The 17,337-nt window shown below is 38.3% G+C and overlaps 1 protein-coding gene across 1 annotated transcript; it reads left to right on the forward strand.

The window, feature by feature from the left end:
- The first annotated feature begins 257 nt into the window (after positions 1-257).
- Positions 258-16,069, forward strand: LOC136874784 (uncharacterized). Its single transcript, XM_067148456.2, has 3 exons — positions 258-393; positions 12,672-12,818; positions 15,190-16,069. Exons 1-3 carry the CDS (start codon positions 333-335, stop codon positions 15,456-15,458), a joined length of 477 nt encoding a protein of 158 aa, XP_067004557.1. The 5' UTR covers positions 258-332; the 3' UTR covers positions 15,459-16,069.
- The last annotated feature ends 1,268 nt before the right edge of the window (positions 16,070-17,337 follow it).

Genomic DNA, 17,337 nt, shown 5'->3' on the forward strand with positions numbered 1-17,337 from the left:
TTTCTTTATAAATAAAGCTCCGTTGTTGTGGTCCTGTTGGTTGGCGGCAGACGAGGAAATCTATTACAATTCAATAAAACATCATTAATCTATCAGAGAAGACACACCTCACATTCACCTAATTTAGAGATAAGTATTAAGAAGAACCATGTTGATATTAGCAAATCAGGATACTTTACATTATTCTTATCAGTACCGACAAAGGCTTGCGAACTAAAAGTCGTAACTTTACATAGTTCATCTCGAGTTTAAATCACACGTCACTGTGGCAGATAATCTGCCTTCGCTAAATAAGTGCAACGTAACATTAATTTTATCAGTACCGATCTGCCATGCGAGCGATGTGGGTTCTACTGGCGTGCCTCTTGGCCGCTCCAAGAGGAACTGTGCAAAGTGAGTACTGAAACTGTGAATGAATGTGTTACTGCGCTAGAAGCACTGGTTTGCACTACGTCTCTTGGATATGTGACTCTGTGTTGAAACTGAAGCTGACTTAGTCTCAAACGCCGAGCAAAAGTAATTATTACTATTTATTGCTTTTCCCGTGATGGTTCGCGTAATTTTATTTGCTATATTTACTCAGTCATACGTTTTACCCATATTGGAATGTGGCATTTCAATGCCATTTATATGAGTTATTTTATTAATTAATTTAAATTTAAATTAACACCCCGTAGAGAAACGAAACAAGGGTTCTTAAAAAGTATTTCAATTTAATTTTTATGAGGATAGATCATATGTGGGTTGATGACTAGAATAGACCCTACTAGGTGGTGATTTAGCTGGTATAATCCTGAAAACTCTCATAGATTTGGTCTGTCTAAGTGGTGAGGTTGCAGTAATCGACTAATGACTGATCGGCCTCTGTCCCTGGAATGAAATTTTGATGTACTTTGTCCTTTTCATAAAGGCACATAGGACCTTATACTTACTGGTTTAATGAATCCTGGTATTCTATCCTATATTAACTTTTAATGCAGGTTGTACCTTAATTAAGTCTACGGCCGCTACCTTCCCAATTCTAGCCCTTTCCTATCTCTCCATCGCCGAAAACCTTCGATGTATTAGTGCGATGTTAAACAAGTAGCAAAAAAAGAAAAGTCGCATCGACACAGGCAGTTCGAATGGTGACGGTGGGATATGACAGGGCTTGGACTGGGAAGGAAGTGACCGTGGCCTTAATTAGAGTGCAGTCGCAGGATTTTCTTTGTGTAAAAATGGGAAACAACGGGAAAACAATACTCAGGGTTGCCGACAGTGGGGTTCGCACCCACCATCTCCTAAATTCAAGCTCACAGCTACGTAACCCAAACCACAAAACAAACACACTTTGTACTTGACAATCTATGAGTGATTCGATTCAGCTCCCTGGTCTATATAATTTTTTCGTAGTGTACTGGAAAAAATCTTCCACTTTCTTCAACAACTAATATTATTGTTTTAACGGTTTTCGGAGCCGCTGAGGTCCGGCGGGAGTTCTTTTACGTGCCAGTAAATTCGTTTTAGGACGCCGATCTAATGGCCCACAGCAACATTAGTGCTGAGTTATGAGGAAACAAATGAATGCCTTCGTAGTAATAATACCAATAATACCAAGTTTATGGAACTCCGCTTTACAGCAACTGTATAGTGTACGGCAGGCATATAAGTCCACTCATAATAAAAAGCATACCCATGTTGAATTTAAAGTATCTGATTTGGTTCTTTTGCGTAATCATCCCGCCATTTCCTCTTTGCAATAAATCTCTGCTAAACTTTGCCATTCATGGATTGGGCCCTACAGGATTATCTCCTTTTCATCTCCAGTAAATGTTCTTCTTCAAGGAGTCTCTGATGCTTATGATATTAGACGCTCCCGTGACTAAGCAAATAATGAGAAATGTAGACATAATAGTCTTTCGGAAGTGGTCTATGTCGTGAAAAACGGGGCAAAACTTGCTATGGTCTTTGGTAAACATCAAGTTGTCTGGTACATTACAAATGATATAATCTCAAAAGACTATTACATCTTGTATTCTGGAAAATGAAAGCATTAATCAATACGTTAACATTCGTTTGTTAGCCATACGGATAAAGAAAGGCGTTGCGCTAGTTCCGTATGCAAAGGTTTGTTATTCTCTTGGACTGATACCTATATATAGCATTCGTAAGATTGAATCGTTCTATTTTCTCTGTGCCTTCCTACTGGCTTTAGGAGGTTTCATAACGACGTTTCTCGAAGCAAGGCGAAGGAAAGTCAAATGCCAATTTACTCGATAGAATTTAAATGGGTACGAATATTAACCATGGATGTTATTTTTAGACTTAACTGTACATTAACAATGTTCTAATTTAATTTTCTTTTCGTAAAATTACAAAATACAATTCTGTACTGATAATTTCTCTTCCATATAATAACTTAACGAACATCGTTGCTGTAGGAATCCTCTTATTAATGTTTGGATTGTTATACGTGCTAGATATATCGTCCAGGTTGTCAAAAATTGCGAGGGATACACAATATGTCACGGAGATTTAAATGAGTCTGGCATTGAAGTTATTTACTTGTATCAGACTACTTTAATTAATTGTTTATTAGTTTGTTTGTTCGTTCGTTCGTTCCTGTCCGACATATCTCGGAAACCCCTAGTTCTTTTCCTACATATAAATATATATGGTAGCGGTAGGCTACTTTTTACACTTATTTACATAGATTATTCTTTGGTAACATATTTCTTCTTTCTCTAATATAATATATGCTGCAATTACTGTAACATCACGTTGTTGTCTCCTATCCTTTCTAGTATATACGAGTAAAATCAGTAATCAATATTCACCTTTCTGCTGCATATAACCTGGTATATATTTTTTTATATCGGACAGGTCAAGTAATGACCAATGTCGGATTCAGTTTACATTTTGTTTGTTCGTTTACTGCGACAGGGCGAAGTTCATGAAACTTGGTATTTAAGTTCTATACTGTACTAGTAGGGGGAGGATAACTGAAAATGATCAATAAAATGCCCTTAAATTTATGAAAAATAAGTGAAAATTGACTTAAAAATAACTGACCAAACTGAATTCGGGTGACAGTGTAAGAATTGTTTTACAAGTGATATTAGAAGTGGCGATTGGAAATTAGAAGTTGAGGCGGTGGGGGGGGGGGGGTGGCAAAATGTTTACCGACAGCAAGAAGTACCCGAGTTTTAACATTAAAAAAAGCTACAGAATTGTAAGTTTTCCGATGCTCTCTGCCCGAGTTTCGACAGAGAGGTAAAGGTTGACAGTTTAGCATATTTAGTGCGGAAATAATAGTTCCTTGCGATTTTGTTTTGATTTAATACCACACAACAAAACTTTCACCAAAGGAACAATATTAAACATGTATTAAAGTTAAGTAGACTTAACTGCGTGATAAAACGATTAAAAATAGTTTAGTATCTGACTACACACTAAGAAACTAACAGACACTAAAAAGACTGCCAGACTGACGAATGAGTGTGGCAAGCGGATGAATCGTACCTGGCCGTGCGGTTAGGAGCGCGCTCGCATCCGGGAGATAGTGGGTTCGAATCCCACTGTCGGCAGTCCTGAAGATGGTTTTCCGTGGTTTCCCATTTTCACACCAGCCAAATGCTGGGGCTGTACCTTAATTAAGGCCACGGACGCTTCCTTCCCATTACTAGGCCTTTCCCGTCCCATCGTTGCCATAAGATCTATCTGTGTCGGTGCGAAGTAAAGCAAAATAGCAAAAAAAAAAAAAATCGTACATGCGACTATGACTCTGGCAAGAAAACAATCATGCTACCCTTCCTCACAACACATGGTATACGTTGCTCTGCGAGTCTCTACTACTTGCTGTGGTGCTATACAGATTGTTTAGCCGCGACGAACGATGTTTTGTGCGTATTTCCGCTAATAATTTTGTTAATAATCAAAGAAACTAAACAAAACAAAATAATTACCTGATAAGACAACAGGACTTGTACAAATTGTTTGTTATTATTTATAATTCCTAGTTTCAGCTGATCGCCGCTACTGAGTAATATATCCCTGTTCTGCTCACTGCATAGTTCTTGGTTTTACAGCATCTCCTAATTAACTTGGAAGTGTATATTATATGGACGGAATGATTTGCTGGATGTTGTGCTAGTCCAAAGAACCTGGGTACTCTAGTTGTTCTTCACACTCGTTACAGATTTCAGATGTTTCTCTCGTTTAATATGCTGCTGTACAATAGACGTCCTTTCCACACTCGCTTTAACATTGCACAATTTACAAAATACAACATGCCCGTCTGTCATAAAATATCTTTTCCAAATTCATTCACTGACTGATTTAAAAATACACTTTCCGGTGGTTTCACTTTTGCATGTTTCTTGCACAGAATTACAGTATACACTCTCTTTTCTATTTGTTCTTGGCTTTGAGGAACGTGGAGGTGAATGACTGGCTGTAGGGGCGGGGGCTTGAGATACGTTAGGAAATATTTCCTCCTAATTATAAGAGTTCTGTGTGTTTCTGCACATATCTCAGATACACAAGTCTCACAGTAATAAATCCTTTTCTTACCCCCTTTTAGTCACCAACAACTGCTGGTCAGTTTAGTTGTCCTTGAAAGATAGTTGGAAAATTTAACCACATGTAAGAAAAAAAATAAAGCATACATGCTATAAATACCACTTGAAAATGATCCGAACATTCTTCAAAATGGTATATAATGACCTGAAATCTTCTTGAGAAATGAAATAATGACGGATCATCCCAAATCGGCAAGAAATGCAAAATAAGGCAAAATAAAAACGCGTTATTCCGCAGAATGAATTTCAGTACTGCTGAGCAACGTTCTAACGCAAAGGAAAAGATATAACATTTCAACAACATCCGTCCTCTAGTTATTAGAATCTGCGATCCGTTTCAAAGGGAAGGAGGGTCGAAAATAAAGGCTGAACGTAGACAAAAATCACTAATACCATCCTTGATATTGGTGTAACCGAAATAGTATATATTATCAAGACACTTTTCTCATAGAACAAAAAACAATACGACTTGTCGTAGAGCTGGGAGAGGGGGAAACGGGACCGTCAGACGCGCGTTCCTGTTAGGTCGACTTCTTGTCTGAGTCATCCCGATCTTCCAGTTCGTCGCATTTGAGCAATCATGCTGAAGACTTTGTTGTTATTGGGTGTTGTTTCTCACTGAATTGACTCTGAGTGCTTAATGGCCTGCTCCTGCGAAAAAGAAAGAAACAATTAATATTAAAATTTATTATTAGTCATGCACATATTCAGATCCGTAACCAGCTTTACTGGTATGGGTTAGGGGGGAGGGCTGGATACCCATTCTAAGCTATGAAATATGATACACAAAATGCCTGGATTGGATATTTTACACTTAAATTATACCTTTAATATTACATACTGCACATATTTCACTGCCAAAAAGAAAATATTACGTTACTTAAACCTCAAATAAAATCATAGAATTTGTACATACATATGCCAGTTGATTTAAATAATGCCTGCTGAACAACCAAGTAAGATAACTGCTTGCATTCCATTCTCACAAAAATTTCAGAAAATTGGTAATTTATTTTCTTTGATACTACTGGATTAAAATGATCTAATACTTTTAAAACACAGAAACATACAATTTGTTACATAATATGACAGATCATGGATTAAGGTACCGTATTCGCAAAAATATATTAGAAAAGGTATAATTTTGTCTGGGTTAAAATCTGAAATGTTTAAGAAAGTGAATCTACTGTTTAAAACTCAAAAGTATACAATTGGTTACGTCCATATGCAGGTTAGAATGCTAATAGCTGCTATATCATGAATTAAGACAAATGTTTTCATTCAATTCTCACAGCAATTTTAGATATTACTCGTATGTAATTTCTTCTCTTTTAAATCCCTGCGGTCTTTTTAAAAGCATCTTTGATTTAGTATTTTCAAAACTAATAAAACACACAATTTGTTAGATAAATACACCAGTTACATTGATTAACGCTTTCTAGGCCTATATCACGAACTGAGCCAATTGTTTGCATTAAACTCTCACCCAGTTGTAGACAATTTTTAATCCCATTTGTTTTAAACTACTGAATTTTAAAGAAAGTCTCTTGATTCTAACGTTTCAGTTATTTTCTTCTAAAAAGCGAGAAGCACTAGGTTAGCCTGTCGTTGTAAATTCATACGTTGTCGCCGGCGACCATCTATCCTCGTTAAAGTCGAAACGGTGCCTTCGCATAAAGCTGTACTGCATCCAAATGTTCTTGAATTGCTAACAGATTGGAGATATCAGGAAATGCGGGTTTCATAGAATAAGTACCGGTAACTTCAAATGAACAATAGCACTTTGGGTCAAAACCGCTTGTTTTAGGGAGCAACATCCTTGGAAATATAATTCCCACAAGAATTTCCTCTTTCTGCGGTAAATGTGTACCGAATTCTCGTAAGTAGTTTCAGCGCTTAACTGCTGGAGTAATAGATGCTATAAGTGAGCTGTTATCTTGAAATCTTTTCTCCAGTTCTTGCAGCACTGTGTTATTGGTTTCAACATATACGCGTTTGAAGCTTTGAGTCTCATTGACTTATGATGGCTCATAAATATTTTCATATGTGATGCCACTTCTCAGTTTTCTTCTATTTATTGAAATGCGTTTGTTATAATTTTTCCAGATCTCACTATATATATGTATTACAAATTGCTTTACATTGCACCGACACAGATAGATCTTATGGCGACCATGGGATAGGAAAATCCCAGGAGTGGGAAGGAATCGGCCATGGCCTTAACTAAGGTAGAGCCCCAGCGTTTGCCTGGTGTGAAAATGGGAAACCACGGAAAACCATCTTCAGGGCTGCTGACATTGGGGTTCGAACCCACTATCTCCCGAATGCAAGCTCACAGCTGCGTGCCCCTAACCGCACGGCCAACTCGCCCAGTCCTCACTACATCAACTGGGAGTTTCTTTCATGATTTTTTGTCTTCTACGAGATTATTTGGAATGAATACGTAAATACAAAAGATTTAAATACACCAGCAATATCACTAGCTTGCTTTAAACTGGTTTCACGAGTTTGCAAAAATGTGTGTGAACAAATAGATTCTTGTTTAAAATCAAAGAAAACAACAGTTATTTTATTTTGTTTTCAATATTAGGGTAGGTACAGTATAATTCTCTATTATAATCACCAGCACATCATAATATCCTGAAAATCGTTGCATTAACAACCGTAGTAATATCTTTCCTTCGTAAAATTCTGTTACTCTTGATGTTTTGAGAAAATTGCAGGCACAACATTGTACACTGCTTAAAGTAATTGTAAATTTCATTCATATCAACAGCTTCCATTACAAAAAGGGTTAATCAATTATATTAAAGCATTGCCGAAGAAAGATAGAAACCTTTTCTCGTGTTTTTGGGATCTCGCGCTCATGGAGAGACGCTGCGCAACGCCAGGCATAACAAGATTCGGTTCTAGATAGCAAATTTCCTCAGAAAGGAAAGTTGCAGGGTCGTCGAAGAGGTATCCGGACTTACCGATGACGGTAACAATAGGAGAATTATCATCATAATCTACAAGGAATCAGACGGCGTGGGATATATAATAGACACCACAGTTAGTTTTTAATCTTCACACACCAGCCAGAAGACGTTGATGGGGAAAATAAGGTGATTTGTGATCCGATCAGCACTTATTATATAATAAACTAGCAAGATACCCGTGCTTCGCTACGGTATTATACTGAAATTTATAATCGAATGCTTATTGTTTTATATAAAATCCGCCGAAATTCGCGATGTGACTCGTTTTCTGTGAGAATCCGCCAAAATTCGCGATCTGACTCGTTTTCTAATAGATTACGGCAAGTTTCCTCCCATTTTAAAATCTTTCTTTCCAGCAATCGATTTCGTATTTCCCGGGCTAGGTCCAGGTATTCCACCCAGTCAGTTGGGTCCCTAAATCTTTGTCATCTTTTCCTATAAGCATTTTTAATATGGATCAAATCCTTCAAGAAATCCGGCGTGGTGTCGTCTTGGGTGCCTTGGCGATACTGAACCCGCGGCCGGACTGAATTCTTAGTCATTACCCGTCCAGGACCCGTTTCCAGCGCGGCCCGCACATTTGACGACGGTCCAGAACATTATTATTATTATTATTATTATTATTATTATTATTATTATTATTATTATTATTATTATTATTAGATGTTCTGGACCCCACAGCAAGATGCAAGACCGCTACTTGGCGGTAAATTACATCTGCAGCCATTGTCATTGTTTCCAGTCATTCGACAGGGTCAGGAGTGGAATGAATAAAGCCCCTTCTAGCGGCGACAATAGGAATTATGCCGGATGCCGAAGTACTCTTCTGGGGCAATGATCGATGAATGACAAATGAAATGAAATATAGGACAGTGCTGCTGGAATGAATGATGACAGGGAAAACTGGAGTATTCGGAGAAAAACCTGTCCCGCATCCGTTTTGTCCTGCACGAATGTCACATGGAGTGACCGGGATTTGAACCACGGAACCCAGCTGTGAGCGGCCGGCGCGCTGCCCCCTGAGCAACGGAGGCTCCTTATAAGTACATTATGAACAGTAAAATCAATTGGTCTCACCTCCTTTTACACCCCAACGCCGTTAAGTTTAAAAGAATTTAAAAGAAGGAGTGTTTCTTTATGTTTAAGGGAGATTCCAAACACCAATGTTCACGTCTATTACCTTCAGTTTTGAGATATAAGTATCCCCATAAAAATAATTCACTTTTTTCACTTCCTTTCACACTCCTCCCCCCTAAGTGAATTTTCCGGCAAAAAACACTTGTTTCTTTAATAGTAAAGGATCTTCTAAATACCAATTATCACGACTATAACTTCTTTAGTTCTTGATTTATGTGTCCTCATGAAGGGAATGCAACTCCTTTTCACTCTACACCCCCCCCCCCCCCCCGCTTTCAGTGGATTTTCCGAGAATACGTCTTTCTTTACTTTTAAAGCAGATTCCAATTATCAAATTTCACGTCTGTAACATCTTCATTTTTGAGATATCAGTAGCCTAATTAAAATAATTCAACACCATTTTCAGTCACTTTAACCCCCCTCCACCCAAGTGGTATTTCAGAAAAATAAAAATACACGTCTCTTTATTTTTAATAGAGAAAAAATACCATTTTTCACTTCTGTAACTTGTTAAGTTTTTTGAGATATACTGTAGAAATTCTAATTTTGAAATATCACCCCACTTTTAGTTCCCCTTGAGTGGAGTTTTCAAAAACAAATCGCCTATGTTTCTTTATATTTATAGGAGATTCCAAATACCCCCTTTTTATGTCTATAACATTTTACGTTTCTCTGATATTCTGTAGATATTGTCTTTCAAAAAATTCACCCCAATTTGTCACTCCTTTTTAACCGCCATTAATTGGAATTTCCAAAAACAAAAAGTACGTGTTTCTTTATCTTTAAAGTGGATCCCAAATACCAATTTTCAGGTCTGTAATATCTTCAGGTTCTGAAATGTAAGTAGCCTCGGCAAAGGCATTCAACCCATTTTTCACCCTTTTCCACCCTTCCTATTGGGATTTTTCGAAAAAAAAAAGTGTCTCTTTATTTTTAAAAGAGATCAAAAGTACCAATTTTCAGGTCTGTAATATCTTCATTTTCTGAGATATAAGTACCGGTATCCTGATTAAAGGCATTCAACCCCCTTTTCACCCTTTTTCACCCCTCCTATTGGGATTTTCTGAAAACAAAATAATACGTGTTTCCTTATTTTTAAAGAAGATTCTAATTACCAGTTTTTTACACCTGTAAACTTTTAAAGTTTTGAGATATAGATACACTCATTTTAAAATTTCACCCCCCTTTTCATCCCCTTAGCGACGAAATATCCAAAAATCCTCTCTTAGCGAGCACCTACATCTTAATATGAATCTATGCCCAAAATTTCATTTCTTCATGTCCAGTAGTTTTGGCTCGGCGATGATGAGTCAGTCAGTCAGTCAGTCAGTCAGTCAGTCAGTCAGTCAGTCAGTCAGTCAGTCAGTCAGTCAGTCAGTCAGTCAAAGTTATTTTATATATATAGATTTGGACTGAAGGACACTAAAGCGATAGGATTAATAGTGGGAGCTCGAGGGACTATTCCTCGATTCATTGTAAACTTTTGGGCGCAAAAGCGACGAGAGAGAATCGTCCTAAGAGCTACAAATGCATTTCAACAAATCAAACTGTATAGTGAGTTCTCATTGTTATGACTATTAAAATTACACTGAGCATTCAATATTAAACATTTTCATACATAGTAGGAGGACAATTCTCCTTGTTTTTGTCAGACACCTGTGACCATTACACGATGTGTCCTGTGTTCTTTTTCTGTGGTGTTATGTATATATGACAGATGGTCCTTCAAAGTACCAGGTTAAAATCGGGTAATTTTTATTGTTGGATAAAAAAAAATATTTTGCGTCTTATTTGAAGCGTATTAAAACACGCAAAAAGTTGAAAAATACATTTTCATTTCCTCAACTTTTGGGCCTCGACAGGTTAAGGCACTACTACTCTCCCTGTGGGTGGAGACGGTAAAGTACATCCACGGTATCCCTTGCCTGTCGTAAGAGGTGATTGAAAGGGGGACAAGGAGCTATGAACTTTGGAGCATGGGTTGGTGACCACGCTTCCCCCAGCTGAGCCTGGCATTGCTTCCACTTACTTATGGCAGGCTCCTCGTTTTCATTTTTACTATCCAATCCCCTTTGTTCCACACTCGTTCTTTTCCGAACCCGACGGTAGTAGATTTACGAGGCCTAGGGTGTTTTTAAATTTCATGCTTTTCGTGGCCCTTGCCTTTATTTTGCCGATACCTTCATTTTACGAAGTGTCGGTTATTTTTCAGTTTTTTCTCTGATTGTGTTAAACGAGGATGGTTGCCGAGTTGCACTTCCTTTTAAAACAATAATCACTACCGCCACTACAATATTTGTAACGGTTTTCTTCCTTTCAGATTTCTTGTTCAGCCTTCCTTAGTCAATTCATATTCTCTTTCAATCCCGACTGCTTTAAGTTTGCTATGCTTCGATGTTTTTAATGTTCACACCCATTGCTAGGGACTATTTCTGGCTTCTTTTTCCCGATACCCTCAATCTTCGAAAACGTTTGTTTTTTAAGAATATGTGCATAATTTTATTCTTTCTCAAGTTATGTATGATAACCATTCTTTTCCCTTTATGGTTGGCTATAAATTATGTGCTAAGCTTGTTATGAGTGCATCATGGAGTCTAATACCAATATATTTGGTCCGTTAGTACACATTATAAATTTTCCAGCTAACTCATTTCTGGTTGCCAGCGTTTCGTCCCAGTGTGCTAAGTTGGCAACCAGGAATGAGTTAGCTGGAAAATTTATAATTCCAATAACGAACCAACTGTACTGGTATTATAAATTTACTCATTCGGAACAAATATTTCAGGTTTCCTATGGGAATCAACATCTTTATCATAATGGAGTCTATTCTAATTTCTCACATTCAGTCTTTTTATTCCACTCCAGAACATGCTATTATGCTAGGGGCTTTACGTCGCACCGACACAGATAGGTCTTATGGCGACGATGGGATAGGAAAGGCCTAGGAGTTGGAAGGAAGCGGCCGTGGCCTTAATTAAGGTACAGCCCCAGCATTTGCCTGGTGTGAAAATGGGAAACCACGGAAAACCATCTTCAGGGCTGCCGATAGTGGGATTCGAACCTACTATCTCCCGGATGCAAGCTCACAGCCGCGCGCCTCTACGCGCACGGCCAACTCGCCCGGTAAATAAAATAGGAGCAAAATTGAGATAAGGCAATATTTAATGAACTAACAAGTATTACATCCCTTCATTGTAGTCACCGACAAAGTCTATTTTCTTTTGCCAAACGTCGGGAAGCCGTAGGGGACCGTTGGCAAGGCACTCCCTGTTGATGGCAGCGACGGAACGCCATACTGCGCGGAGTACAGTCCATCGATGGTCTACGAAAACGAGACCACTCACGATGTCAGACTGATCGGTACAAATCCGCAGTCTCATTCCTACCTGCACGAAACACCTTGACCCATTGTCTGTCCTATACGGTAATACGTTCTCGCCTCAGGCTATGCGAACTCCTCGATAACATTCGAATGCATTTTTGCTATGGGAAACCCCTATATTAATTCACGAACGCTGATCACCTTTTGAAAACATCGTTTAGAGTGGTGAAATCGACACTCTTCACTTCAACACCACACAGCAACAACACTCCCAACTGGATGTCCGTCAGATGCACACTGCACATCGGCAACAGCGTCATCTGACCTCTCCCATATCCTATTTGGTCATGCCCGATCTCCTGCAAGTGTCTGGACTACGTTGCTACTACTTTACTTACGGCCCTCGTACATAGTATTGTTTATAATTTACTGTCTTGTTTTAATACCTATTGTTTGAGATTGGATTATGTTTACTAAACAGGAATTCATAGCCTATTTGTGACAATCAATCAATCAATCAATCAATCAATCAATCAATCAATCAATCAATCAATCAATCAATCAATCAATCAATCAATCAATCAATCAATCAATCAATCAATCAATCAAGATTAGTGTAAAGAGGAGATGGTTATCTCGTTAACTTTGTTTAACTGTGAGTGATTTCCCTTCTAGATATGGTTTGTTATTCCTGCGAATACCATGCTGGAGAAACACATAAAGAATGTATGCTTGATCCCGAAAGTGTTGTCACATCTGCACCGACGGTCAACTGCGACAAAAAATACTGCACCGTCATACGACAGGAACATGCATCTACTGGTAAGGTATAGCTTTGACGTAGTGAATGGAAGTATAATAAAATATAGAAACGTATTATGCAGTGGTCATAAAAGTTTTGCATATTCTGGTATAGTCCACTTTTTATTTTCGTGTGTCTGTGTGTGTGCCATATTTACGTACATTATATATTATGAAGGATATACTGCATACAAAGAAAGGTAACACGCAGACAGCTATGCAAGAGCAACACAAATAATGCAAAACATAAAGTTGGTTATGTGGAATTTATGAAACCAAATTGTCGTTCATTACGTAGCTGTTCGGTACTGTGTATGGCCACCTTCGGTCTTGAAGCATGCTTGAACATGGCGAGGCATATTCAGAACCAAAGAATAGAACATTTTTGGGGGGCAGATTAGCCGACTTTCGGACAGGAGCTTCATTCACTTGCTGAATGTCAGCTGGAGATCTATCGCTCTCTTCAGTTCATGCCACCCATGTTCAACACATTTCATGTCCACAGAATGTTACTTCTGCACATGACCAGTAATGTTGTCCTGGAGAGAAACTAGAAGCGTACGTCGAGCAAATATGATCCCACCATGAAACATGACGGAATCCCCTTCTTGCTGATGGTGCTCCAGGATAAAGGTTTGTTCTATCTCTCACCGCGTCGTCTCCAGACTCTAATTCTCCTGTTGTATGAGCGCAAGCTTATGGTGACCTCTTCAGAAAAAAGGCGTAAGCTTCCACTCTTCTTTATGCCATAGGCTATGAGTTGTTGCCCAACTCATACGAGCTGCTCTATGGTGTGGGTTAAAAGGTGATTTTGACACAAGCCTCCTTGATATCAGTCTAATATCGTGAAGCCAATTTCATACTATTTGATCTGACATATTCACTCCGGTGGTCCTTCAAAGATCCTCTTGGAACCAGCTGGCAGCAGCAATGGGCCTACAAAGTGCTGATCAACAAATACCAATCTTCCTTGGGAGTTATTTTACGTGAATGCACCATCCGTTGTCGTTCAGCAACCTTTTACGTCTCACTGAACGATTCCAAGCTGTGAGGATGTCACTGTAACACACTCTAACACGAGACGCTAAATCCACTTGCTGCCATCCATTTTGCAACAATGGCACAATTCGGATACGTTCTGGTACCCTTGCCATGGTTACCTCAGTCGTACACGCGCTGTCTTGTTAAAATGACCGACATAACAAATACCTTCTATCGTATAAATACCGAACCTGATCTGGGTGTAGCGTCACAATGTGTCTCAGACATTGGCCTTCAGTGCATACTGTATAGATGTTTGAGATACTTCGATACGTACCTTGTGAAACGGTAATATGCAAAACTTTCTTGAGCACTGTGCATATTGAGAGATATATAGGCATACAGAAAAAATATAATTGAAATCGTAAGCTACATGTATGGAACCAAAAGAAGTGATATGGAAACGCATAGTACTTTTCTGAGCACATTTGGTTAGAGATAAACATCATTTACTACTTTCACCAAAATATTCTCCTATATTAAATTTTGAAAAAACACCAGAGATTGTAAGAAATAGTATTTTTTCCTTGTCCGTCCGTCCGTCCGTTCGTCCGTCCGTTCGTCCGTCCGTCCATCCATCCTTCCATCAATCTTCATTTAATTGCCTTTCAGTGTTCAGTCTGAATGACTCCAACACGTGTAGGACTGAGGTAAACATGGCAAGAGCAACCATTTCTGCCACTGATCGCATTCGAATTGTGCCATTGCTGCAAGATGGGTGGTAAGAAGTGCATGTGTCTTCGAAATCGTATATTTGTCACTAGGTTGTGGGCTCATTTAATTCCACACCTGGTATGTTTAAATCATTAAAACAGACTGATGATCGTCGCCTCCTCCCTCAATGGGTGAGTTCATTTTTCTCCTACATTCTCTATGCGCGTCCCCCTGTTGGTAGGGGCGGTAGAATACATCCTTGGTATGCCTTGCTTGTCGAAAGAGGTGGATGAAAGGGGAATCAGGGGTTCTCAACTTGGGAGCGTGATTTGGCGACCATGGTTCTCGTAGCTGAATTTGGCATTGCTTCCACTTGTCTTCCTCTCGCAAGGCGAACGTATCAAGAGTGTTTCTTTGTTTCACTGTTGACGATCCCTCAATTAAGAGATTTTACTAGGCTTGAATTTGATTACTGGCATAAATAAATAAATAAATAAATAAATAAATAAATAAATAAATAAATAAATAAATAAATAAATAAATAAATAAATAAATAAATACATAAATAAATAAATAAATAAATAAATAAATAAATAAATAAATAAATAAATAAGTCGCTTGTCAATTATTCCATTAAGAATAGTTATAGAGTGTCAAAACACATAATACTAATTTAATTTCTCTAACTTTCTTTCAGGTACCGTAAACACCTTCAGCCGAGGCTGTTCAGATTCCATTGTTAAGGAGAATGGCGTGGTCATTGATGCTCTTTTTAAGACTTACTACAAGACTTGTTCCACTGATCGCTGTAACTACGGCGATGGGAAGAGTACGAATGGCGTCGTTGATGGTGGCGGAGGGGGAATCTTCGTCAAAGGGAGGGGAAATGGAGCTCCCGCTATATATCCAACCATGGCTGTATTCATCACTCTAATGTTTGCAGTTCTGTTTACAGTGTATATCTAAACTATAGTTCAGTGTTGATAGAAAAGATTAATTGTACGGCATTCTATCGCTGTCCACAAAATATAAAGAATTAAATACGAACAAGTATTATTAATTGAAGATCTGCTCCAGATGAGACGCATTCCTTTGCATCGTCAAATTGCCGATTGATCCGTCCATTCTCAAACATTTATAATTCTGCAAGGACTCTTGAGAAACCACCGTTCATTTCTAGTGAATACAGACGAACCACAACTATAAATCAATATCTAAGTCTAGTGGTTGCCGTGGTGTGTGCGAGAACAAACTCACTTCTGGTCAATGAAATGACAAAGGTGGATGAAATACTAAAGACGGAAAGTGTAGCATTAATTTTTGAATGCTGAGAAATATGTGCGGTAGTTCTTTCTCGTACATAATATTTTTAGAATTTGTCAGCAATCAGTTTTGTACTATTATTTTCCATGTACAAATCATTTAAGCAATTTCATGTGTTTCATCCCGTCTAAAGAAAAAACAGATATTCTACGCATTGAGAGTCAAGATAATGTAAGATATTGTTATGTCCTATGTATATTTTATTACTTATTATTCTTAACCTTGTATTGAATAATAAAAGATTATATCATCAAGGTCGAGTTGTTATGCAATGAAACAATTTATGTATTTTCTTTTGGGTACTCTATTAAATGTTCGTACATCTGTTTTGATTCCCTAGAATAATTCCTGGGTTCAGCGCTCAGTCTATATTCTTATTCCTTTGTGGTGGGAATCGTTGATGGTGGTGTTACTAGTTTTAGAATTTGTAAGACCTTAGATGATGGTGGCAAGTAACCCACCACAGTTCAGGGCATCCATTGTTTCTTGGAAATAGCGTTTTAGCAAAGGTAGATGCTATTAGTTCCAAAATTCGTAGGACCTAAAACATTAATGGCACTATACTCATCAGTGGTCCCTACTTTGGAGGGGAAAGACGTTTTCTGCCTCCCCCCTCCACAAAAAGTGATCTTATGGGTCAGAATGCCTTTTTCCCCAGCAATATTTCTCCTAGATGTTAAGTCCTCTTAAAACGTGCAGTTGCAGGGTGCTAAATTTGGAGAAGGTGGTAGATGGTTTTATATCAAGAAATGAGATTATAAAGCGAGCATTCCTTCAGAGAACTACATTCTCAATAGAGACTGTTCAGGCGGTACAGCTGGTGGTAGAGCTTTTCAAATTTCGGATCATGAAACGCATAATATGAAGTAATAGGACATGTATTAAGAAAATGTATTTATGAAGCAAGTTCTAATTTTTTTATTTGTAATTATTTTTGATAACTTCGCCTGGTGTGAAACCCTTCCTACAACATATTTATTTACTAGCAAATGTACCCGTGCTTCGCTAGGATATTTTACATTGTATACGGATTTCTACGTAACTTACTGTAAAGTCAGTGAGTAAAATTATATTGAATTGCATGTATCTTTGCGATATCCGAGAAACAAAACAAGGAGGATGCCATACGTTAATTTTCCGATGTAAGGTAGGCATTGGGAAAGTTCTGTTGATAATGGCCCACATATCCTACTGCCAATCACAATCGCGTTCGGGAGTTTCTAGGTTTGTACTATAACGGCAGGCTCACTTGGAGACTGCTATTCACAGTAGAGATGGAGAGTTTTCATTATAACTACAGGCCCCTTTTCCTAATGCCAGTCACAATCGAGTTGGAGAGATTTAAATATAATCTAGAAGTGCAGGATCAAAGTTGTAGATCTCTCCAAATTGAACGGCGATTGTGCCATTTGATTTGTAACACAACTTACCATTTTGCCCCCAACTACCCTGAAATGAAGGTCTGCACTGTCATTAAAATGCATCCATATATAGATTTTCTCCGGGACCAAAATTTATACAT

The sequence above is a fragment of the Anabrus simplex genome, chromosome 5, assembly GCF_040414725.1.
Source record: "Anabrus simplex isolate iqAnaSimp1 chromosome 5, ASM4041472v1, whole genome shotgun sequence".
Taxonomy (NCBI): domain Eukaryota; kingdom Metazoa; phylum Arthropoda; class Insecta; order Orthoptera; family Tettigoniidae; genus Anabrus; species Anabrus simplex.

What these genes read in the sequence shown, in the direction of transcription:
- LOC136874784 (XM_067148456.2), top strand. Translation starts at nt 333, where the DNA reads ATGCGAGCGATGTGGGTTCTACTGGCGTGCCTCTTGGCCGCTCCAAGA. An exon ending in TCCAAGAGGAACTGTGCAAA is followed by an intron (nt 394 to 12,671) that starts GTGAGTACTGAA and finishes TTTCCCTTCTAG; the next exon opens with ATATGGTTTGTTATTCCTGC. An exon ending in ACAGGAACATGCATCTACTG is followed by an intron (nt 12,819 to 15,189) that starts GTAAGGTATAGC and finishes ACTTTCTTTCAG; the next exon opens with GTACCGTAAACACCTTCAGC.